General features: G+C 57.8%; 1 protein-coding gene across 1 annotated transcript in view; it reads left to right on the forward strand.

The window, feature by feature from the left end:
- Positions 1 to 25345, forward strand: part of CDH23 (cadherin related 23) — a 438368-nt gene that overhangs the window by 98653 nt on the left and 314370 nt on the right. Inside the window, exons 4-6 of the mRNA XM_058298988.2 lie at positions 14954 to 15096; positions 15810 to 15857; positions 15976 to 16068. Coding sequence (XP_058154971.1) covers positions 14954 to 15096; positions 15810 to 15857; positions 15976 to 16068 — 284 coding nt within the window. The remainder of the gene's footprint in view (positions 1 to 14953; positions 15097 to 15809; positions 15858 to 15975; positions 16069 to 25345) is intronic.

The raw sequence follows: 25345 nt of genomic DNA on the forward strand, positions 1-25345 counted from the left end.
TTAGACTCCTGGTGTGGGTGGGGTGTGGCTCCATTTCCAGAGCATCCTCACACTAAGGGTGTGGTTCTTCGCAGAGCCTGCTTCCGTGGGGGTGGTTTTCTCTTTGCTACCCTGGGTGGGCTACTGGGGGCCCTGCGATTTTTCCTCCTTTTCTTTGAGCCCTGGAGACAGGAAAAATGAAAATTCAGGTTTACCTGATTCAGCAAATGCTCTCCAGGCATGAGCCCATCTTTGTGGGCTTCTTCCTTTACATAGTATTTAGCTGAGTATTCCTTACTTTTTTGTTGACTCATTTATCCATTTAATAAGTAAAAAAAACACATTTTATCTGGTATTTCTAGTTGTTTCCAATAGCTTGATCCCAGTACCTACACCACTGTCAGAATCAGAAATCAAGACAAATCAAACTATGGCCTATTTAAGGGCCATATTTTTTATTGTTATTTATGTCCGGACTATTGTTGATGCTCACATCTAGTTTTGTGCCTGGTACACATCCTGAAGCCTTCATACTAGGTTATTGAGTAATGAGTGACTGAGTAGTTGAGTGAAGGAACGAGTGACTTAGTGAATAGAATGGAAGATCCCCGTATTACAGATGAGGAAACTGAGGCCCAAAGAGGCCACGTGACCAAAGCTACACGATAATTGACCCTCAGAGCAAGTGCCACCTTAAATTTTGTGCCCAGATGCCTCGCTTGCCTCACCCCAGTCCTGGCCCTGCGAGGGGAAGCTGTCACTCTACAGTTCCTCTCAGAGATGAAGGGCCTGGCAGGTCTCTGATTAGGTGAGAGAGACTCGCGGTCACCTAGAGAACCAGCCCCCCAGCGCCTGTAAATGCCTGCTGAGGCAGCAGGGCTAAGGCAGCGGGTGAGCTGGGGGAGAGCCCTGCCGCAGCCGGGGCCGGGGCCGGAGCTGAGGGGCAAGCCGGAGGCTCCCACCAGGCCCTTCCAAGGGCAGGGACAGCCAGCGAGCCTCCCCCGGAGCCCCTGAGGTGGGCCCGGGCCTCGCCAGCTGGGCCGGACCCTCACTTCCTGTCAAAACTTTGGAAAACAAACAGTGGCAGAAGCGGTATTTGCATAAATCTCATTAGAAAAAGTGCAAGTTTCATAAATCTTGTGATAAATTAGTGCGATATCATTCTCAACATGATGTATTAATTTGGGGGCAAAATGAATGGTGCTGTGATCATTGTGGGTAATTATGAGTCTCTTCAAAGAGGAAGGGATATCTGGAGGGACTTCTCTGACCTCCTTCGCGGTGGGAGGATGGGCGGGGGGCAGCGGCGAGGGCCAAGGTGTCGTTCTCACCTGCCTCTCTGGTGGCACCTGCCTTCGTCTCTTTTCCTGCTGTGGAGAAGTGAAAAGAAGCTGGCTCCCTGGCTCTGGATCTCTGACGAAGGGGTGGACAGTAGAAGCATGGGAGCGGGTGGGATTCTGAAGTCAGGCTTTAAGGCCAAATTCCCCAGAGCCAAATTACTTTTTTTTTAAGGAGAAACTGGGGATTGAACCAGAGACCTCATCCATGCAAAGCAGGGACTTAACCACTGAGCTACAAGTGACTCTTGGAAAGAATTTTCGTTGGCTGGGACCTGAGCCCTGGGAAGCTGTCCCGTGGCTCTCAATGTGTGGTCCAGGGCCAGCGGCAGCCGCCTCGCCATCCCCCCGGGGAGCTTGTTAGAAATACAAATTCTGAATCTGTAACTCTGGGAGGGGCCCATGAATCTGCATTTTAAACCACCACTCGTGGTGATTCTGAGGCACGCCGAAGCTTGAGAACCGTGGCTCTAGCCCAGGGGTTGAACACTTGGCTGCACATGGGAGTCGCTTGAGGGAGTCTTAGCAAAATACTGATGTCTGGGCCCCGCAGTAGACTAATTAATTAAAACAGAATCCTTGGGTGGGGGGAGCTGGGCATCGTTATTTTTAGAAGCTCCCCGAGTGATGCAAATATGAAATCAGGTCGCCAGTCGCTGCTTTAAAGCCATGAATTAACTTCTTTTTTTTTCTCCTGGGATTTGGAAGGATTTGAACATAGAAAGGGGAAACAGCTTTTTTTTTTGTTCTACCCGTGGAAGTGGCCTAGGCTGAATGTGCTGGGGGGGGGGCACCCCACTGTAGTGAGGGACCCACAGACTTGAGCGTGTGAAGACCCCAGTAGGAGGGACACCAGGAAGCTGGCTTCCCCATTCAAGTGAAAACGTGACCCGTGGCAGTGATTCCCGGTCTTGCCTGCATATTAAAACCACCTAGGGAATTTTTAAAAGTTTGAACGCCCAGGCTGTACCCCAGACCAGTGAAATCATAAATAACCCTGGAGGTTTGGACAAAGGCGTGAGAAGTGTTTGAAATCTCCCGGAGATTCCCATATCCCTGCAGGTGTGGTAACCACTGATTTACCGGGTTTCCTACGACGTCGTTTCTCAGATGAGTCCCGAAGCCTGGGGAGCCGCCGAAATTACCTAGACCGCGGTCATCAGGCTCGGCGGCACTTTGCAATCACTTGGGGAGTTTTTAAAAATCCTGACTCTTAAGTTCCTCCTTCCGAGACTCTGATGTCATTGATCTGGGGCACAGCCTGAGCAACTGGAGTTTTGTTTGTTTTTTGTTGTTATTAACGGACTTTATTTTTTAGAACAGAAAAATGATGCAGACAGCACAGAGTTACTGTATGTTCCGCCCCACCCCTCACAGCTTTTCCTGTTACTAACATTTTGCATTAGTGTGGGACGTGCATTGGGTGCCTAAGAAGTACCGTAGGGGATTCTAAGATAGGCCCACTGGCCTGGATAATAACCCATCTTTTGCACTGGGGACAAGGCCCCGAGAAGGTCACCGCCCGTTAGTGGACAGTCGTCCTTGGACCCGGCCACTGGCCTCCCTGGGGGCTGCTCTCAAACCCCCCCACCCCCACCTTTGCATTCCAGGGTTCCTGGAGCACAGCCTCCGTCCCCGGCCGGCCGTGGAGAGGGTGCCTTGTGCTGTGTCCCCAGCTCAGGGCAGGTGGGGCGCATCAGGGTCCCTTCTGAGCAGGAAGGAGTCAGCATGCGCCTGCAAGGGTTTGGAAAATCTCTTCTTGAGCCTTTAATGACCTGCAGTGCTCTGTTTATTTTAATGATAATGTCAAGTTCAATTTGCCATCATTTTTCCACATTTCTTTTTGTAAAGTTAATTGAACAGTTCAATGAATTGAAAAGTTTCAGGAGAGGGGGAAAAAAAAATACCACCTCCCACCCCTCTGTTATCATCACTGTTATTAAATCTGCGAACTGGCACTTGGCTCTCTGGCCCCTGTGACGGGGCTTGGGATCTGTGGGCCTGGGATTTGCAGCAAGGACGCTGAAGGTCACCCAGAGCATTCCCGAGCCTCTTCCTGCATGGCTATTTCATGCTTAGGCTGCTCTTTCTGGGCAGAAAGAAATTATCCAGTCTCCCTGGACCGTGGCAGCCAGGGCTGCTGGGCGTGCTTTTTCCCCAAGCTTTTCCTCCCTGTGTCTCAACCAGGTCGCCAGCCCTTGAGAGCTGGCCTGTGTGGTAGAGGCCCTTCTGTCTTCTGTCCACGGCAGGGGGCACAAGGAGTCATCACACTGGCGGTGTTTTCGCTGGATGGGACCTTGATGAGGGGTTGTGGGAGAATATTGGACTAGGAACCTGGGACCGATTTGAGCTGCCGCTCTGCCACCTGTTAGCCGTTCGCTGGGTGACCGTGGACTAGCGCCGGCCATTCTCTCCTCTGTGAGACGCGCTCGTGGGCCACGGCAAGAACGGCACGGTGGCCTGTGTCCACTCGCTCGCTAGTGGATCCCTGCCTTCTTTCCTATGAGCTGGGAGGTGGCCTCGCAGTCCTCCGCACAGCACCCCCAAAATCACTGCCCGGGGACCAGCGATGGCACACCAGCTACAACCGCTTGCCGGGCTTGGGTTCTAGGCTCTCCAGGGACCTCTGTGCTTTGCCCCTCCACTCCAGCCCCTCTCGCGTTGGTGAAGCCACTCGGGCACGGCCACGCGGCCTGAGCCGCGGCTGAGCGCGCACCAGGGCCGGCCCGTGTGCTCTGCCGTGCCTGCTGATCCTCTCTGGCTCAATAAAGGGGTGTCACTGAGGCTGCCTTCCCGCACCGTGACCCCTGGGTCCTCTGGTCCCGTGTCCCAAGTCCTCAACCCCTGCCCTGGGACTCCACAGAGCCCTCGTCCTGGAGGTCACAGACCCTGACCAGGGAACCCGAATGTCCCCGAGGAAGGCCACGGAAGAGCGTGTGGTGTAATGGATCCCCAGATCAGCCCCGGGGATGCCAGCGCCAGGAGGACAGCGGCATCCAGCTCTCTTTTCACTGGCATGTCCCCAGGGCCTGGAGCAGCGCTGGCGCAGAGCAGGGCTCGGGAGGCATTCGCTGAGAGGAAGAGGAAAGGACTGTGGTGCAGGAATGAGGGCCGGGAGGGTTGCTGAACATTTCCTGCCTTGCCGCTCACTAGCTGTGTGACTCGAGGCTAGTCACTTAACCTCTCTGTGGCTTATAGGGTTGTGGGGGCTTAGGTCGCATTGCTGCCCACAACCAGGCCAAGTAGCTCTTGAAAATGGTGGCTCTTATTTGCTATGGAGTGCCAGAGGCAGAACTCCAGGTTTCTAGGACTCAGGGACAGGGACCTTAAATATTGGAACTTGATGTCTGTTCTTTCTTCCTGGGCCTTATCAATTAAAAAGATAAATATGTGCAGGGGAGCAGATGTAGCTCAGTGCTAGGATGCCTGCTTCCCACGTATGAGGTCCTGGGTTCAATCCCAGGTACCTCCTCAAAAAAAAAAAGATAGTTGTGCGTATTTTTTCTTCACTTCCCCTCTACCTCCAGCGCCTCCCTGAGTTTCTGTTTAATGGCACCTCCGTTCCTCGTTAATTAGCCTGCCCCCTGAGCACCTGTGTGCCCAGGTGAGCCCACGGCCCCTTTCCCAGCTCTCAGGCGGGGCTCTCCTCTGCTTGCTGGCAGGTGATAAGTGGGCTGTGGAAACCCAGGGTGACGGAAGGGAGACCCCCACTGTCCCTGCCCCAGGGGGGCTCAACTTCAGGTCAGTCCAGTCGTTCAGGAGGTCCAAGCACCCTAAAACATGGGAGGGTCTGGGGGGGCCGGGGGCTCCCGGGGCGAGCAGCAGGCTGTGCCCAGCTGCTCACTTTTGGGCTTGGACCAAAGGGTTTGTGAGAAAAGCCGTGAGGATGTGGCGGGAACATGAGTTCTGAGTCAGACGGCCTTGGGTTAGAATCCCGGCTCAGCCATGACCCTGCGCCGTTCCCTGCCCACCGAGCTTCGGTTTTCTCATCCGCGTAGCAGGAATGCTGACCCCTGTCCCTGAGGGTCACGTGAGGAGTCGAGGTGAGGGCACAGTGCCTGGCAAACAGTAGGCATTCACCAAGTGCTGGTTTCCTTTCCCAGGTGGGCGCAGGCCGTCTCCTCTGAGCGGAGTGGGAGGTAGGAGAGCGAAGGCGTGCGTGTGGCCCGTGGGTTTTTGGAGGGGCAGTGCCCTTTTTCCGGGGTTTTCTGATAAGAGTGAGCCTGCCAACAGATGGAGGGTGGGTTCGCGGCGACGTGCCCCTCGGGGGAGAGGGGCTGGGTCAGAGCTCCCTGTGCGTGCCCGGGCTTCCCAAACCAGGCCAGAGTTGGCAGGTCCTAGGACAAGAGAAATAAATACGTCAAGACAGGCAGACCTGATGTCCAGCTGGGGCCAGCCCCGGGGGGATTGGGGAGCACTGTGACCGGAGGCAGGAGGGCAGGGAGGGGAAACCTAAGGCTGCCGATGAGAGTATCCCGAGGAATCCAGGCACTCACCCGCCTGTCTGATCTCAGAGGGCAGACAAGCCAGACTGTGTGAGCGCCACGGCCAGCCCAGCCCTGGGGCTCATCCCAGGGAGAAGCGAGGGCAGAAGCCCCTGGCTGGGACAGAGGCCCCTGGCTGGGACAGAGGCCAGCGCCAGCACAGCTGAGGGCCCTCTGGACCAGAAGCAGGATGGGAGGTTTCCCTCCTGATGGGGCTGAGGGGATGCAGCAGGCCGGCTGGCCACGGGCTTTGGGTAGGGTGGTTATTCTCAGAAACTGCAGTCGTAGCCCACGGCCCTGGAATTCAGGGATGGGCCACCTGTATCTCGTTGGCTCAGCCACTCGCTGACACATCGTCCTGTCCCAGGCAGCCTTCATCCAGCCAGTACTCCCGTTTCCCCCTCTGCAAAATGAGAAGGCGCTTTGTACATTTAGTTCTCATTTCAGCAGCAACTTGGCTGCTTCCAGTCATAAGTCTTCCCTGTCTCCGTGCTCGCCTATAGACTGCAAGCCTGTTCCTCTCCTTCCTGACTGCTGTGACTCTGGAAGAAACAGACTGATGGATGCTGGGCTCCTGGCTGGGAAGGAACTTGCGTGAAGGCCTTGCCTCTCAAGGAGGGCAAAGCACGTTCTCTCACATGCCTCTTAGGATTGATTTGTAGTGGCTGATGGAACCAGTGTTGTGAAGGATTCTGAGGTTGAATCTGGATTCAGCAAACGAGAGCGCTGTGACTGATTAGCAGCATGGGCACGGCCAAGGGAACAGCACTGGCCAGCTTCTTAGAGCAATCGTCAGGCATGGAGGGGTGGGGAGGGGAGATGACCGATTTGTTCTAGAACATCAGCCTCCACCTCCAGGGGCAGTGGCCTCTCCCCTGCTGGGCGCCTCTGCCAGCTTGACTCAGGAGCACAGAGGAGAGAACAGTGGCCCTGGCCAAGAGAATGTCGTGGCGGAAGTGGTGTTTGAAATGTGCCTGGGACGTTGAGAGGCAGTGAGAGAAGGAAGGGCCTTCCAAGGCCGAAGCAAGGGAGGGCAGCGGCCCAGGCGTGGAAGGGCGCAGGCGAGGTGTTGCTTCCGTGACAGCGGTGTGGCAGGCTGAGGCCGGGGTGGGGAGGGAGGTGTGACCAGCCAGGGGGGTGGGGACCCGCCGAGGGGAGCATCGGCCATCATGGGAAGGAACTCGGTTTTAGATCCGTGGGGAGTGTGAGAGGTATTTGAGCAGAGCGTGGCGCTGTCAAAGGTATGCCTGCCACGAGGAGGAGCGCAGTGTGGTCTCCTTGCCCCTTACTCATTCTGTCACACGCTCCCCATGTTTGGGGAACAAGCATAGCTTTTATCCTTCCCCATCCAGAAAAAATAAAAATAAAAATCCTTGCAGCCTGAGTTTCTAGCCCACCCCCCCATCTAGCAGGCAGAGAGCCGCAGCTCTCCTGGAGTAGCATGACACACCAATCCCAGCCCTTGACCCCTGATGCAAATAACAACAATAATAGTAATAACAGTCATCTTAGCCATCAGCTGGGGCCCAGCAGGGCTGCAGGGAAGCTGTGATTGTCTGCCCCTTGCCTGAAAGACAGATGTGGCCTGCCGCTGAGGGACCGCAGCAGGTGGGGGACGTGCCACCAGCCCTGTGCCTCCCGGGGGCCTCTGCAACCCCCACAGGCCCCCCAGCCTCCAGCACGCCCCCCAGCCTCTGCCTTGCTATGATTCCACCTGCGCGCAAAGCCGAGCGCGCCTGGTCTGGGCAGGTTAGGTTTCCCATAGCCCAGCTGTTCCCTGCCCGTTACGGCACATCTCTTCTCTTGCTGCTGCTCAGCCTTCATGAATTTTAGGGGTTCTCTTCTCCTAACACCTCTAGGTGGTTGGCAGGATTCATTTTTCTATCCAATGACAATTTATCGAGCACCTACTGGATGCCAACCCCTGTTTCGGGCTTAGGGATCTGACCCGGGACCCGACAGGCCAGGCCGCTGCCCCCGTGGCGCTTGCATAAGCGGGCGGTGGGGCGGGTGGGGGCCAGGGGCAGGCGAGCAGCGAGTCAAGAGAATGAACAAGACCGTTTCAGAGGAGCGAGGCCCGTGAAGACATTTGGGGCACGGGGACCCAGAGGGCCCAGGCGCCTCTCTAGATAGGCTCTATCAGAAGGGATATTTGAGGAAGGCCTCTTTGAGGAGGTAACGGGAGCCGGCATGTAGCAACCTAAGTTAGGAACATTCCAGCAGAAGACACAACTCAGGCCAAGGCCCTGCGGCAGCAGCCGACTTGGCCTGCTCAGGAACAGCAGGAAGGCTGGGATGGGCATGAGGAGAGCCCGGGGAGCCTGGTGCGGGAGGCAGGGGCAGTTGCCGGCCTGGCCTCCGGCACCAGCGCCTTGGATGTGATCTAATTTAGGTGTTTTCTGGTTTGTTTTTCTTTTGAGGTCCAGGGATTGAACCCAGGACCTCGTATGTGGGAAGCCAGCACTCAACCACTGAGCCGCATCGCCTTTCCTGAGCTGATTTTCTTGCCTGATTTGCTTTTTTTTGTTCATTTTTGTTTTTCCAGGAGGCACCAGGAACCGAACCCAGGACCTCCCATGTGGGAGGCAGGAGCTCAGCCTCCCTAGCCACGTCCGCTGCCCCTAATTTAGGTTTTTTAAAGTCCCACTTTCTCTCCCGCCTGGGTCAGGCTGGCAGAGGGGCTCAGCCTCACTGGGTTTCCCGTCCCCACGAGGGTCGGGGGAGGCCGGGCGCGTTGAGTCCTCCTGCGGCCCTGATTGAGCCAGGAGCCCTAAAACCGAGCCTTTAAATCATCCTGGAACTGGAGGAGCTTTTCTCTGCATCTACAATGTGGGCTGTAAAGCAGGCTGACTTACAGCCTGTGCCCACCGGTCCGGTTGTTTATGGCCGGTGTCCTTTCTGATTGCTCAGTGCTTGTACTGTGCCCATTGCTAAATATTTGAATATCACCCTGCTATAAACTAGCCCCAGGATTTCCAGACCTGGCCGTGTGCCAAAGTCCCTTGCAGGGAGAGTGGAGACTGCTGTTGAAAGCACAGCCACTGGGTCGCACCCAGGCTCCCCGTGCAGCAGGGCGGGAACCTGTGTCGTACCGGGCTCCCTAGGTGAATCTGATGCCACAGTCTCAGGGAATGTCTTATTTTGGGTGTCCCCAGAAGCAGACTTTGTGATGGGGATTTAAGGACAAATAGTTTATTGGGGAAGGGATTCCAGGAAACACAGGGGGGTGAGGATGTGAGAAGGGGAAGGAAAGAAGCCCTAAAGATGCCTCCAGCACGTCACCACTCTGGGCAGCTGGAGACGAATCCACTGGGGAGCTCTACCAGCCAGTGCAGAACGTGCCTCCGCGGAACCCCGAGAGGCGGAGCCAGCACGTTTACCTACCTCCCTACCTACCTTTCTCTGCCACCTTCCACCCGTCATTTGTCGAGTGCTGCTACCAGGAACATTAATTCCTGGTGCTTCCGGCTGGGCCCGCGTGTGGGCAGAGTGGACTCGGATGGCCAGAAACCCTCAGGCAAAGAACCCCAGAGGCTCGCGTGGGCTGTCAGGCGGACGTGCGTGGAAACAGGACATGCCAAGGGATAGCGGAAACGGCACGGCCGGCATCTGCAGCCAAGGCTTACCCCCTCCCACCTCTTCCCCCACCCCAGCAAATCCTTGGGTGTCCTTCTTACCACGGAAAAGAACCCCGGGTGTTCCCTGCCAATATTGGAGATGGGGAGCTCACTCTCTGTTTCTGCCGGGTGGGAAGCGAACCCGAGCGTGTCGTGTGCCCAGGGCCATGCGGCCAGGGCTGGTCCTCCTGGGTGGCAGGCGGGAGTCGGGCCCTGCAGAATGACCTTGTCCTTGCAGGACTGGCCCGCACACTCATCCCCGGAAGCCAGCCCGGGTGGAGAAACAAGCTTTGCTTCCCGGAGAAGTCAGAACTGGGCCCCACTTCTGCAAACCAGCAGAACAGGGCTGGGAGGGGGAATATGTTGCCCAGCTGAAAAATTGCGGGGCGTCTTGTCTTCAATATAATATTAAATTGGCACCTTTAATTAGTACACTTAGAAAAGGTCACTAGCAATTACCTGGGACACAAAGAAGGCGTGAGCAGACAAGAGCCCGCGAGGAAGCCGAAAAGGACCATTTTGAGCAGCGCATAATTGAAGGGAAAATGGATAAAAGTCCAGGAAATTACAGGGTGGGTGACAGCAGCTGATGGCCCCATCCCCATCCTGCCCAGCGCCCCCCTTCTGGGGAGGGCCGGAGCGTCGGACCTGAGAAAGCCTTGGGGATATCAGGCCGAGTGGTGCGACGTTGGCCGCAGGTCCAGCCTGGCCTTCCCAGAATCTCCTGGGCCAGCCGGACCTGGAGTGGGCCCGAAGGGGGCCGCCAGGTGCGCTCTGCAGCCGGGGGCTGCGGGCTGCCGTGGACTTGTTGCAGGACGTGGAAAAGCAGGGACCTCTGGGCCTCAGTTTCCCAATGTGGAAGACCCCTCAGTGCATTAGGAAGTCGCTCATTGTTTCTCCCACTTTGCCCTTCAAGAACCCCTGAAGGCAAAGGAAAGGAAACGTGTATCCCTGGAGGTCTAGGGCAGGCTGAACACTTCTCTACAGCCTTAGGTTGTATCTTTAAAGATAAGCGCAAATGTTACCTTCTGCTTCTAAGGTGTTTCTTTTTGTTTTGGTATAAAATTGCTCGTCATTCAGCAACTCTGATGCTTTGGGAAGATGTGCTTGGTTTGTCTGTGACTCCACAGACCCCCCCCTCCTTCTCTATCTAGAAAGAACACTGACCTTGGAGCCTGGAAACTTGGGTTCAAGTCATGACTCACTTGCTCATAGCCTTAACTTTGGCCAACATCCAAAAGGCCTTCACTTTCTCCGTCTCTAGAACGGGAAGGTCGGGCTCTCGAGAAAGTCTCTGAGGTGGTCTTGGCTCCTTCCCACGATTTTACTCCTCCTCTTCTCTCTTCTCACCTTCCCCTGTCACCTTGGCTGCTGCCACGTCCTCCTCTGCTGTTAGGCTGTGTGACCGTGGAGAGACTTCTCTGCCTCTCTGAGCCTCCGCTTCCTGATCCTTTGGGTGTGTGGAATCATGACTACCAAGGAGAGTGGCTGGGAGGGTTGAACGAGAGCGCCTGGTGTCTGGTGTGTCGTAGTGCCCCATGAATGGCCAGTGTCCTCCTATTCCAAGGGTTTGGCTTCCAGTTAGGGTCTGATGGGGTCATGCCCACGGAAATCCCAAACCTTGAGCTCACATGTCAGGCGCTGAGATGTGTGAGGTTATGGGAACAAACGTGGGCTCTGGGCCGGGAGTACTAGGGCTTGAATTCCAGCTCTGCCATTTACTAACTGTGCGGCTGTGGGAAAATGACTTAATCACTCTTGGTTGCTTTATCTGTTAAGTGGGGATAATAACAGTAAGGATTAAATTAGATAGTGCATGGAAATTGCTTGCCCAGTGCCTGGGATATGGTTAGTGCTGAAACAATGTTAGCTATCATTGTCTTGTTAGAAAGTGTCCTTTTAAAACCTCACTTAGAAGAGCTCCTTAGGTTCTTTTCTAGATGAAATTCCCAGTTTGGAATCCTTCCTTCTTTACCCTGCTCTTCAGAGCTGTTCAGTTAATATAGGAGAGGCAGTATTTGGGTACGAGAGGGTGTCTGTCCCATTTTATAGGGTAAAATGGTACCCTGAAAGAAACGGCTTGCCCAAGGCCAGTTTCAGTCCTAACCACCCCTTAGAGAATCAGATGAAGATTTTGGATACTTTCTGCAGGAAATGACCCATTTGTGTCACGTTCCTGGCAGGTTAAGACCCTTCTGAAGCCAAGGCGATCAATTGTCCTGGTTTGCCTAGGTTCCGGGCCAAGCAGGACAGTCGGTCACCTGCCTGGAGCCTACCTAGGGGACCGTGAACCCCAGGACAGTCGGTCACCTGCCTGAAGCCTACCTAGGGGACCGTGAACCCCGGGACAGTCGGTCACCTGCCTGGAGCCTACCTAGGGGACCGTGAACCCCAGGACAGTCGGTCACCTGCCTGAAGCCTACCTAGGGGACCGTGAACCCCGGGACAGTCGGTCACCTGCCTGGAGCCTACCTAGGGGACCGTGAACCCCAGGACAGTCGGTCACCTGCCTGGAGCCTACCTAGGGGACCGTGAACCCCAGGACAGTCGGTCACCTGCCTGAAGCCTACCTAGGGGACCGTGAACCCCGGGACAGTCGGTCACCTGCCTGAAGCCTACCTAGGGGACCGTGAACCCCGGGACAGTCGGTCACCTGCCTGGAGCCTACCTAGGGGACCGTGAACCCCAGGACAGTCGGTCACCTGCCTGAAGCCTACCTAGGGGACCGTGAACCCCAGGACAGTCGGTCACCTGCCTGGAGCCTACCTAGGGGACCGTGAACCCCAGGACAGTCGGTCACCTGCCTGGAGCCTACCTAGGGGACCGTGAACCCCGGGACAGTCGGTCACCTGCCTGGAGCCTACCTAGGGGACCGTGAACCCCGGGACAGTCGGTCACCTGCCTGAAGCCTACCTAGGGGGCTGTGAACCCCGGGACAGTCGCTCACCTGCCTGAAGCCTACCTAGGGGACCGTGAACCCCAGGACAGTCGGTCACCTGCCTGAAGCCTACCTAGGGGACCGTGAACCCCGGGACAGTCGGTCACCTGCCTGAAGCCTACCTAGGGGACCGTGAACCCCGGGACAGTCGGTCACCTGCCTGGAGCCTACCTAGGGGACCGTGAACCCCGGGACAGTCGGTCACCTGCCTGAAGCCTACCTAGGGGACCGTGAACCCCGGGACAGTCGGTCACCTGCCTGGAGCCTACCTAGGGGACCATGAACCCCGGGACAGTCGGTCACCTGCCTGAAGCCTACCTAGGGGACCGTGAACCCCGGGACAGTCGGTCACCTGCCTGAAGCCTACCTAGGGGACCGTGAACCCCGGGACAGTCGGTCACCTGCCTGGAGCCTACCTAGGGGACCGTGAACCCCGGGACAGTCGGTCACCTGCCTGGAGCCTACCTAGGGGACCGTGAACCCCGGGACAGTCGGTCACCTGCCTGGAGCCTACCTAGGGGACCGTGAACCCCGGGACAGTCGGTCACCTGCCTGGAGCCTACCTAGGGGACCGTGAACCCCGGGACAGTCGGTCACCTGCCTGAAGCCTACCTAGGGGACCGTGAACCCCGGGACAGTCGGTCACCTGCCTGGAGCCTACCTAAGGGGACCGTGAACCCCAGGACAGTCGGTCACCTGCCTGAAGCCTACCTAGGGGACCGTGAACCCCAGGACAGTCGGTCACCTGCCTGGAGCCTACCTAGGGGACTGTGAACCCCAGGACAGTCGGTCACCTGCCTGAAGCCTACCTAGGGGACTGTGAACCCCAGGACAGTCAGTCACCTGCCTGGAGCCTACCTAGGGGACTGTAAACCCCAGGACAGTCGGTCACCTGCCTGGAGCCTACCTAGGGGACCGTGAACCCCGGGACAGTCGGTCACCTGCCTGGAGCCTACCTAGGGGACCGTGAACCCCGGGACAGTCGGTCACCTGCCTGGAGCCTACCTAGGGGACCGTGAACCCCAGGACAGTCGGTCACCTGCCTGGAGCCTACCTAGGGGACCGTGAACCCCGGGACAGTCGGTCACCTGCCTGAAGCCTACCTAGGGGACCGTGAACCCCGGGACAGTCGGTCACCTGCCTGGAGCCTACCTAGGGGACCGTGAACCCCAGGACAGTCGGTCACCTGCCTGGAGCCTACCTAGGGGACTGTGAACCCCAGGACAGTCGGTCACCTGCCTGAAGCCTACCTAGGGGACTGTGAACCCCGGGACAGTCGGTCACCTGCCTGAAGCCTACCTAGGGGACTGTGAACCCTGGGACAGTCGGTCACCTGCCTGAAGCCTACCTAGGGGACTGTGAACCCCAGGACAGTGGGTCACCTGCCTGAAGCCTACCTAGGGGACTGTGAACCCTGGGACAGTCGGTCACCTGCCTGAAGCCTACCTAGGGGACTGTGAACCCCGGGACAGTCAGTCACCTGCCTGGAGCCTATAGGGGACTGTGAACCCCGGGACAGTCGCTCACCTGCCTGGAGCCTGCCTAGGGGGCCGTGAACCCCAGCAGAGCACGCCCTCCTAAGGCTGGGCATCCCGATGCCCGTGGTGGCCTCTGGCCAGGACGCTGCTTCCTAGGGCAGGGCAACTCCCACCTCTTGGTTCTCTCCTGGAGGACAGGAACTGGACCTTGTCGTCCAACTCTAGACTGCAGGTCCTTGAGGCTGGGCCTTGTCTTCCTACTTCTGTGTCCTCCAGTGCTTATCACATGGCCAGCACCCAGGCACTGTTGAATGAATGTCAGAGGTTTTGCAAAGTTCTAGAAATGGAGTTCCAATTGCAAAAGACAGAAATCCAACTCAAACTGAAATAGACCATAGATAGATACATACATACATATAAGAGAATTTATTAGCTCATAAAGCTGACAAGTCCAGAGGATGGCGCTAACCTCAGGTGCGGTTGGCTGCCGACCTCAAGTCATCAGGAATCTGTCTCTCCATGAACTGCTGGGCTCCGTGTTGGTCTCGCTCGCAAGCAGGCGCTTCCTGTGAGGTGCTGAGGATGGCTGCCTCCAGTGCCAGGCTGACTTCCTGCCAATTTAGCAACCCCAATGGAAAGAGAGCTCCTCTTTCCCTGTAGTTCTAGCAAAAGTTCCAGGGTTGGCTTTGATTGGCCAGTTTAGGTCACATGCTCATCCCTGAACCAATTACTGTGACCAGGGAGATGAAATGCTCTGATTGGCTAGGGCCGGGCCGTGTGCCCTCTTAGAACAGAGGGACGGAAGGGCTGGGGCCCGGCCTGGTTCATCTGAGCCACTTGGAGAAGGGAGTCTCCAAAGTGAAATCAGAAAAAAGGGAGGCAGGACATGGCGAATGATGATTCCGTTTTGGCCATGTGACACTGTGACAAGCAGACCAGGGTGGAGGTGGGGCGCCCGGGTCAGAACCCGGCGGTGCACAGGAGGCTTGCGGTGGCCGAGGAGCTGCTGCAGGTCTGTCGGCAGCTGCTCCTGCTGCTTATCCAGCCACCTGAACATGGTGCCGAGGAATGGCCCTGACCTCCCGTTTCTGCCCTCCGCTTTCCCCCTCGGCTACTCCAGGTTCCTCTGTGACCCAGTTGCTGGCCCGAGACATGGACAATGACCCCCTGGTGTTCGGAGTGTCGGGGGAGGAGGCCTCCCGCGTCTTTGCTGTGGAGCCTGACACGGGCGTGGTGTGGCTCCGGCAGCCGCTGGACCGAGAGGTAGGACCTGCCCGTTCCCCTCCCCCTGTCCTTTCCTGGGGGTGCAGGAGTGGCTCGCCATCTTTAGGGGCCATGCCCTGAGACCCCATTCTGACCCTGTAACATCATCCTGCCTAAATGTGTCCCTTTTCAAGGACCAGTGCCAAGGATTTGGATTTGGGGTTGGAATGGGGCAGTGGGAGGTGTCTCCAAGTAAGAGGCAGCATTGCATAGGCAAAGGGGGCAGCGACCCCCTTTTAGGGCTGATCACCCTAAAACAGGGCTCCATGCGATGTGCAAGTCTCCCCACTCCCCCATCAAATGTTCCTCAAATGATGTCTTCCAGGAAAGCAGGAATTGATAACCCCTCACCCTCGGCAAATTCAGCTAAGGATTTGAACAAAATCCCAACCCTTGCCCTCTACTCAGATTTGAGGAAGTGACCACAGAGATGTCTAGTGACTCGCTCAAGATCACACAGCAATTTAGGAGCAGAGCCAAGACTAGAAGCCAAAATCCTTGCCTTCCAATCTATGGCTGTTTGATCGAAAGGATCCATGAAAGATCCTGCCCCAGAAATCCATGCTGGTATTTTAGGAAAGCCTTTAGATATCCAGCCCCAGTCAAACTCCCGGGGTGAAACTAGGGGCCTCCCACCCCCCTTAGGACTTGGGACCCAGGACCTCAGCTCGCGCCTCTAACGCTGCCTCTTGCCCCCTCCCCTCTTCTTGCAGACCAAGTCGGAGTTCACAGTGGAGTTCTCCGTCAGCGACCACCAGGGGGTGAGTGTCCCCGGAGGCCCCCCTTCCCTGGGGACAGGGTTCTGGGCTGGGCAGGGTCCCCGGGCTCCTTGGGCGGAGAGAGCCCGGCCGCTGCCGCTAAGCCCGCCCCTCTCGCCAGGTGATCACCCGGAAGGTGAACATCCAGGTCGGGGACGTGAACGACAACGCGCCCACGTTCCACAACCAGCCCTACAGCGTGCGCATCCCTGAGGTAGGAGCCCGGGGACGAACGCGCGGGCAGAGGCGCCCTGGTGCTCCCCAGACGTCTGGGAGCGGCCTGAAGCGTCAGCGGGGCACAGGGCAGCTCCTCTCCTGGCAGCGCACTTGCCTCCGGCGACGGGGGCTTGTCTGGATGTTGAGAAGAGGCGCTGGGCCAGGGCTGGCGGCCAGGCCGGGTGAGAGCCTCCTGCCCGTGGTGGAGCCTGTACCTCCAGCTGGAGTCGCGGGGCACACGGGAGTTGGACGGGGCAGCCCCTTGCCTTCCATGACGCAGCCGTGGGTGGGCTGGGGTGGCAGCCCGAAGTCCAGGCCTTTGGGCTCCGGCCAGAACCAGGGCCCCCCCAGGATAGAAGGAGGATGTGGTTCCAGAAAGGGCCTCTCCTTACCTTGGGCTCTCCCCACCACGGTCTCCCTGGCCTCCCTGCTCCTTCGGGTCGACTGTGTACTCCGAGTCTGTCTGCATGAGTGCATGTGTATAAAATCAAGCCATTGCTGGTAATTGAGAAGTACAAATTATTGCATTACAAACGGTTCGTTAATAAGCGGGCTGCTGGCTCCCGGGGGCACCAGGCTTCTCTTCGCTTGCTGCCCCTCTCTCGGGCTGCTGGTGCAGTCTCCTGGGTGGGCAGTGCGTGATTCCAAGCCCCTGTAGGTGGTGGGTAGAGGATGCTAAGCGGGTGCCCCCCCGGCCTGCCCCCAGGGCTCGGGTGGGCGCTGCAGTAAAGGGCTGGGCCCTGAACAAAGGGAGATGAGTCCTTCGGAGAGGCAGGTTGGCCCCGCCGCCTTTGAGTTTTAGACTCTTTATGTTCTAGATGTCTGCATGAGGAAACTAGAGGAGGCTTTTGTTGTGTCCTGTTCATGGTGTAGAAGGAGAACACCGAGGCTGCACGTGGGCCGGGGGCTTGTGCCGGCTTTGACCTGGAGCTCCTGACTCCCAGGCAGGCTCAGCCGCCCTCGAGGACCGGGAGCTCCGCCCTCACGCTCCCCAGCTCCCCGCCCTGGCCCTGCCTGCTCGGCCAAGGGCCCTACGTTTGCACCAGATGGAGGGAGGTGAGGACAGCCGTGCTGGTTCAGAGGCAGCAGAGGCTGCGTGCAGAGGGAGAGCTGGCAGCCCTGAACTCGTGGGCTCACGGCCCTGAGCCGTGGCCGGTGGTTCAGGGGCTGCTGCTTGGCTCCGGGCTCCTTCTCGTTTGGAAGTCTCCCTAATTTAATTAAGGGTCTCTACCTGCCAGCCTGCGCTCCAGGCCCGGGCTCAGAAACCAAGGGCACTGCTCGGAGTTAATGAGCCTTGGAACCCCCTGCTCCGCGGCTGTCCTGGTCGACACGGCTGCCCGCTGCCTTCCCTCGCGGGGGGCAGGGCGGCAGGGCCACGTCCCAGCTCCCTGGGCCTTGGACGGGGGGCCCGGCCTTTTCCCCTCTTCTGTGCCAGGAGGTGTGGCTCCAACCCCCAGCCCTGTTGGCCTCCCCCAGGGGACTCTAAAGACATCTGCCTCCAGGGGAGAGCCTCTTCAGTATTCGTCTAGTTAAGAAATATTTATTGAGTGTCTGCTGTGGACTTGGCTTTGTGCCAGATTTTGCCTTCTCAGAGACCCAGGAGGCTGGAGGAATGGAGGATCACAGGACCAGGAACTAGAAGGCAACCGACCCCAGTTAGAGCCACCTGCCCTGTTCCCAAATTGCTGGGTGCATTCAGACATGTCACTTAACCTCTCTGGGTCATAGTCCTCCTTATCTAATGAATCGAAACCGGCCTGCCCTCTGCCCATCTGATGGAGAGGGAGTGGGCCGCAGGGGCCAGCTGCAGTGGACACACAGTCCTGGGAGGAAGGCCCACGTGGCTTTCTTATTTACATGTAAACATCCCGGGTCGCTTCAGCGGCCTGATACTCTATGCCCTGCTCGGGACTCTTCAGCGTGGCCAGGGGATGTGGTGTCAGCTGGACGGAGGCCAGGCCACTCCTGACCTGAGGTGGCCTGCCGCTGATCGGCTGTGGCCTGATAAAGTCACCTGAGCTGGAACCTCGCTGCCTGGCTCGGGCCCTGGTCGGGGTACCAGCCAAGGGCCTGCTGGCCCCAAGCCTGGCATTGAGCCTGGGGTCACCTGCCTCCATTGAGGTCACCCCGGAAACTCCAGGCCCCTGCCCTTCAGAAGCATGACTCAGGCAGGGGCCTTGCAGATGGGACCATGGTGAGAATGCAAACCAGAGAGGCAAGGGGTGCTGCAGCCCTGTGAGGCCTGAGTGCAGAGGGGGTTGCCAGAAGGGTCAGAGAAATCTCAGCAGGCTTCCTGGAGGAGGTCAGTTCCCAACAGGCTCTTGCCAAGGTGAGAAGTGGGTGCTCCTGTGTTGTTTCATGGGAAAGGAGAATGGAGGAAGGAAGACACCCGGGGTGTGGTCCTGGCTGGTGAGACTTTTCTAGACTTGTCACTGCCCTTCTGCTGGCTTTAGCCTCAACAGCTGTCAAGCTGGAGGGCAGGCTGAGGCTCCCTCCAGGGCTGACATTCCGTGATCTGAGATGAAACCCAGTGAGAGACGCCCTCCTTCCCCTTCAGTGTTTCACTGTTGCTTGAAGGATGGGGAGACGCTCTGAGCGGTGGCCGCCTCTCTCCGTTCAGCTCCTTCTGTTGTTCCAGCCCCCTGCACGGGTCCCTTACCGTGCAGCCCGGGGGCCTTAGTCATATGGGAGTCTGCTGAGGCCAGAGCCTGGGGCCAGGAATGGGGAGGAGGTTAGAGGGAGGCAAAGACTTTCTAATAATGAGACCCGACCCGCATTCTCTCCTGTCCTGCCGAGGTGGTACTGAGCTCCCCATCCCTGGAGTTATGCAAGCAGAAACTAGGGGACTAAATGTCTCAGAAGCCGTCCAGCCCTGGGTGTTGGGGCAAGGGCCGGATCAGAGATTCCCAAACACGTCCCCGTCAGGAGACTGGTTAGGACACATATTCCCGGGTCCCTACAATTCTTATTCAGTAGGTGTGGGGAGAGGCCCAGACAGCTGCATTTTTAACAAACTCCTCCGGGATTGGGAGGCCCTGCAGGACGGCCTCTGTGGGGCTCCCCAGCGGAGGGCTCTGAGGGGTCCCGGGGCAGCCCTTCTTTGATGAGAACTCCCAGCCTGTCCACAGCGGCCTGCAGACGGGATCCCCGAGCGCAAGTCCCTTGGGCCTGGAATAGAAGAGGGTGGGGATTGTTGGAAAGGCCCTGCCCCTTTCCTGGGAGAAGCTCCCCGGCCCCACCCTGGCCACCCAGCTCGGGGCCCCGCCGTCTCTGAGAGGCCCCGGCCCGAGCGCGGCCCCTCCCGGGGAAACGCCGGCAGGTGCGTGTTTGGGTTTGTTTGTTCCCGCCGCCCCTCCCACCCACCCCTCTACCCTGGCTAAGCTGCTCTACATGTAATTATCCATTTTATCAGGGTGAAAGGCCCTGCAATTCACTTGTCGAAGCCCTAACGAGGCAGCCTGGATGCTTTCAAGTCCGTAAAGAAAAGGGAAATCCTGCTAGAATTGGCAACTTAATTCACCAAGCCAGCCTCGACAGACCTCATTAAGTCCCTGTGTATTCATTTCAGGCTAACGGCTGTCACGCTGACTGCTGTTTGATTTGCTGTAATAGACTTTTATGGCGTTCCAATTTGCTCCGACCTGTTTGCCTGTGTCCGTGCCCAGCAGCGCCGCGCCAGCGCGCCGTCGGCCGCGCACCCGCCTCGCTGACCTTCACCGTGGCCCCTGCCCCACGCCGCCGGCCCTCCCCCGGGCCTGCCCCTCGGCCCTCTGGTGCGCCTGGGTGCTGGGGTGTTCGGGCAGGAGGACGGGTGCGTGGTTAGAAGTCAGACGGGCCCAGCTGGCTCCTTGGGTCAGGGGTCAAGGAGAGCCCTCTGGGGTCTCCCGGACGGCCGTGACCTTGGAGTTCAGACCAGCGCAGCCCCCTGAGCCGGGCACTCGGGCTTTCACCCACCGGGTCGCAGCCTCCCTTTCCCAGCCTAGCTTTTGGTTAGCCAGGGGGCCGAGCCCATGCCCCTGGGTATCTGTGACTCTAGCCTTCTGTCTTTCTCTTTTTCTCTCTCTCACTCATGCCTCTTGTACTTTCCTGTCTCATACTGGAGTGATTTCCTTTTTCTCTCAGCCTAACTCAAGTCTCCCTGCATCTGATCCACCGTGCCCTGATCGGCTCAATAGTTTCCTTGTTTTTTTTTCTTTTTTTCTTTTTAATAAACACAACAAACATTTGCCGAACAGCTACTGAACAGGCCCCAGGGATTCTAAACTGACTTGGACACACAAGATAGTGAAAAAGGTTCTACCATTTGCCAACTGTGTGACCTTAGACAGGTGACCTAGCCTCTTTGGGTCTCGGTTTTCTTATTGGTAAAATGGGCAACAGTAGCTGCCTTGTTGGTTGTGAGAATATGAGAATGGAGGTAAAAGTCCTGAGCCCAGTTTGTGGCAGATAAATGGTGGTGATTGAGGCCATGGTCTTGGGAGTGGCGGGTGTTAGCTCAGGGGTTGAGCTCCTGCCTTACATGTACAAAGTCCCTGGTACCTCCTAAAAATCAGGGAAAAGTAATTTTACAGAAAGAAAGACAAGTGGGTGTCTAACGACACCCAAATGCTTTAAACGTTATGGTAGCTTAGTGTGTGCAAAGCACAATGGATGCACTGGGGAAGAAGTAACCTTGGTCTAAACAGGGGGACAATTTGTTTGGGACCTAATAGGATGAGCAGGAGTTTGTTAGAGAAGGTTATAGTGTCTCTTTTCCTATAGTGGAGCAGGGTGAGGTGAACTCTATGCCCGACCGAGGCCCTGCTGCAGAGGGACGGTGGCCGTGTCCTGTGCAGACTCCTTACTGTTTACCTCCTGGAAACAAAGCCAGGCTGGAAGTGGGCCCCTGGGTCCCTGTCCAGGTCACTGTGACAGGGGGATCCTTGTCACCTTGGCTTCTGGTGACCTGCTGTGCGGTGGGGAGGCCGGAGCGGGGGCCCGAGGGAGAGGGTCCTGTCCGGAGCCTGCAGGCTGGCTGGGGGCAGCACTAGAGGCGGCCGTGAGGCTCGAGTCAGCAAGGGAGGATGGGTGAACGTGACGCAGTCCCCAGGCCTCCTTCCTGGAGGTGGGACAGCTGGCAGAAGGGCGCTCCCTGAGGCCGTTTTGTCAAGGAAATAAAATAACTTCTTTCTCTGAAGATAAGTTATCACTATTATCAATCTGAGGTCCCCATGTGCCCAGGGCTTCGAGGGTGGGATCTCACTGCGCCCACCAGTGTGGGGCCAGCCCTGCTGCTTGGCCCTTGCCTGGATGCAGACACGGAAGCAGAGCGCTTACCTGACTCGCCCAAAGCCAGTCAAAGGGTGGACCAGGGCTGGAGCACGAGCCTGGGTCTGTGAACTTGGCAAGCAGCTTTATTTCTACCGAAAAGGGGACGCAACTGCACCTGCCTTCAAAATCACTGGAAGGATTCAGTTTAGTGAGGTCACCGTATGTCAGCTGACACTGACCGAGCAGAAGGCAGAGCTGTGGACGGTGGGTGCTGCTACTGCTGTTATCTGAACATCATCTGTCCCTCCCGCCAGCTCAGAGCCTGGGATGCAAAACGTGCTCCTGAACGAATGAACTTCCCAGCAGACAGCCAGGCTGCTCCCCTGCCTGGATGGCAGTGAGGACAAAGGAGCATTCCTGCAAAGGTGCTTTGCCCACCGGCTTACTGGACCCAGATGAGGAGCTCTGGTGAGGACCGGCCAGGCCCAGCACTGAGAGGAAGGGGTGTGCTCGCACCTGCCCCTCGGCTGACTTTCCTCCCAGGACACCTGAGAGCAGCAGTGCTCTGTGCTGGGCCTCGCCGGTGCCCTCTGTCGCCTGCCAGTTCTGGGTCTCAGTGTGATGTGGCGATGCCCTCCTCTGTGCCATGGGCACGTGCGATCCTCCGGGGCCCAGAGCATGCAGAGGTGGACTTGGCCAAAGAGGCCAGCTTATTAGCACCCACTGGGGCCTCTGGCAGTGCCCCCAGCTGCCCTCCCACGCAGTGTGCCCGCCAGACGCTGAATGATTTATAAACTGCATCCTCAGGTTGCAAAGGGGGGGAGCTCCCGCTGGCTGGCGCCGTTCCCCCCGAGGTGCCAGCCCTGCTCACGAGAGTGTCGTCACCCATGCCAGGAGAGGCGGCCCCCTGACAGGCCGTATTAATTTATAACTCAGGGCCCTGGTGCCCAGTGTCCCCTCTGCATCCACAACCACCGCTTATTGATCTGGGAGAGGAAAACTGAAAAATCATTCAGGAGCCCCGGACTCCTGGCGCCCAGAGCCAGAGGGGTTTGTTGTCGCCCAGCGGCAGCCCCAGGCCACGACTCTCTGCCCCTCGGTCAGCACCCTGGGGGGTGGGGGGGGTGCCCCTTCTCCAGTCACCGCCCTCTGTCTGCGCAGAGCCCTCTCCCCTCCTGGCAGGTGGATGCCATAGCCTGCAGCAGCCGCGACAGTGAGCTTCTGGCTTGTGGATGCACATGGGCACAGCGAAAGGGCAGCCCGTGTGTGTGTGACTTAATATCTTCCATATCTCCACATGTAGTCGCCTTCTTTCATTTGTCTCGTAACAACTCTAAGTTGCGGAGGGCAGTGAGGAATTCTCATTTTCTGGGTGAGAGAAACTGAGGCCAGGACAAGTGCACCGGCTTCTTCAAGTCACCCAGAATCAGATGTGCTTGCCATGAGAGCCCTCATCTTCCATCCATGCCCTGCCTCCTAGAGGGGCACTTTCCACTTACTTCGTTTCGGTATCTTTGCACTGTCTTTTTTGACTTTGCCATGGGCTACTTGTAGTTGGTGAGAAGTTGCAGGGCGGAGGCCCTGACGCTACCAGGACGGGGGAAGGCTGGCGGGAGCTCTGGGCCTCGTGCCCCCGCTGCCCCACCCCTGAGGAGCTTTACCTGGAGCTCCTCGCCAGCTGCTCTCTGGGGTGGGGACCCCCCTGGCGGGCATCGCCTTCTCGCTCAGGACCCAGGCAGGGTGGGAGGCCCCCTGGCACCTCCGAGATTTCAGTCCTCAAATACGCACACGGCAGTGTTTGTGAGGGCAGGAGGCCGCCCCCACGGGCTTAGCACCAACCCGCTCCTGGGAGGAGCAGCCAGCGTCCCCTTCTGCCACCTTTTCTGCTCTTCGGTGCCCAGGAGAGAACACGGGCCATCCCAGGTCCCACGCCCTGTGTGCCGCCCCCCGTCCCTGCCCTAGGGCGTGGCCAGGGCGCCTCCCACCCTCCTCGGCAGGAGGGAAGGTGACAGCAGTGCTGGAGCAGGAGACCCAAGGAGCCCAGAAGCCATTAAAATGGTGGTTTTCTTTTAATGGCAATAATGTTCTTAATTATATCGGTTTCCCTGCCGGTTCATGCTGGGTGCCTTTTAGGGCCCATATGACTCCGTGGCAGTGACCACGGGACAGTCTGTCATGAATACGAGGCAGAGGGACCGTGCAGGGCCCAGTGCCTGCGTTCGGGATTCTCGTGCCTGTCGGGACACCTTCTCTTGCGCACCCCGCCCTTTAAGCACAGCCCTCTAGAGGGACAGAGGTGGCAGGGTCTGCCAGGAGACGCTCCTGCTGCGTTGCCGGGCTGTCGGCCGCACGGCCTGGGGTCTGCTGTCGTCTGTGACGCCCTTTCTCTTGGATGGGCTCCTCTCCCTGGTGATGGGCTCTGCCGGGGCAAGGATGAGGGTCTCCGGCCGTGCCCGTCTTCTTCGAGGAAGTGGGCTCTCCTTAGGCCCTCGTGGGAGGAGGCTTGGGAGACTGAGGGTCTAGGAGGCCCAGCTGCAGCCAGGAGCACTTCGGCTTTGCTTCCTCGCCAGGACCTGGGCCCCGTGTCCAGAGCGGGGACACGCTCCTGTGGCCGCACACGGTGGTGGAGCCTGAAGGCGCAGCCTTGGAGGCCGTGAGGACGGAGTTCTGCCTCCGTTTCTTTGTCTGTAATAAGTTGGGGTTGTGGAAGGTCAGTGAAAAGACTGCAGGCCCAGGGATGCTCGGGAGCTGATGGGGGTTATCATTGCTATGAAACGTTCTCTGAGAACTTTGGGAAAGTTGTTGGCAATCCAAGGAGCTTGACAGGTCGGCTCTGTCGGTGTAGACAGATTGGTTGGTGTTAGGGAGTGGGTTGGTCTCCTCTGGCTGTTTGTAACAAACCACCACAAACGTAGTGGCCTCAAAGCACACACAGTTCTGCGGGCCAGGAGCCTTCAGCCAGGCCTCGGCGAGCCTGCCTTCCTCCCGGGGGCTCTGGCGCGGATCCGCTGCCTTGCCTTTTCCAGCTTCTAGAGGCCGCCTGCGCCCCTTGGCTTGGGGCCCTTCCTCCGCCTCCAAAGCCGGCCGTGCAGCATGTTCCCATCTCTTTCTCTGCAGCCTCTGCCTCTGCCCTCACATCTCCTCCTCTGGCTCTCACCTCCCGCCTCTTTCTAATAAGAGCCTTTATGGTATATCGGGCCCACCTGGGTAACCCAGGCAACTCTCCCCACTCAAGACCCCTAGTTTGCCATTAAAGTAACATATTTGTGGGTGCTGGGGATTAGGACATGGAGTTCTTTGGGGGCTGTTATTCAGCCTACTCCAGGGTATTAGCAGTCAAGAAACTTACAGTCCAGCGGGAGACAGGAAACACCTGTGGACAACACGAAACAAAGACACGATGAGGGAAAAGTGAACACGGAGCCACCAAGAAAGAGCTAGTGGCAGGTTGAGAGCTTTACAAAAGGCTCATTGAAACAAGGACCAGAGGGACCCTAGCGATGCCAGAATCCAACTGCGTGTTTTATAGACAATCAGCAAGTCCAGGGAGGGTAAAAGACTTGCCCAAGACCACCTGGTACGTCGGCAGCCAAACCACGGAAGACCAGAGGGGACTGGAGAAGATACCTGGAGCAGGAAAGTTCAGGGAAACAGTTTCTAGAACCCATGACCTGAACTCACCCGTGTCGGCGGCAAAGCACTACTTGCCCAACTGAGGCCAAGCTGGGCGGTGGGTGCTGCCTCCTGCACCCGGTGGCTCCCCCTGCCCACAGAAGTGGTGGCGTCACGAGGCTGCATGCTGCAGGTCATGGGTGCCCATGGGGGCATCTACTGACCACCTAGTGCTGCTCTTGTTTTCCTGTTTTGGGGGCTCTGGGATTTTGCCTTGGCCCTTCTACTCACCCGAACAAATTAGAGTATTGTCAAAGCAGCTTGGGGCCAGGCCCGGCAGCCCCGTGGCACAGAGACCCCCCACAGCAGGCTCGTTCTGATGTGTGTGCAGGCTGCCTGGCCCCCCCCGCCTC

The sequence above is a fragment of the Dasypus novemcinctus genome, chromosome 6 (assembly GCF_030445035.2).
Source record: "Dasypus novemcinctus isolate mDasNov1 chromosome 6, mDasNov1.1.hap2, whole genome shotgun sequence".
NCBI lineage: Eukaryota > Metazoa > Chordata > Mammalia > Cingulata > Dasypodidae > Dasypus > Dasypus novemcinctus.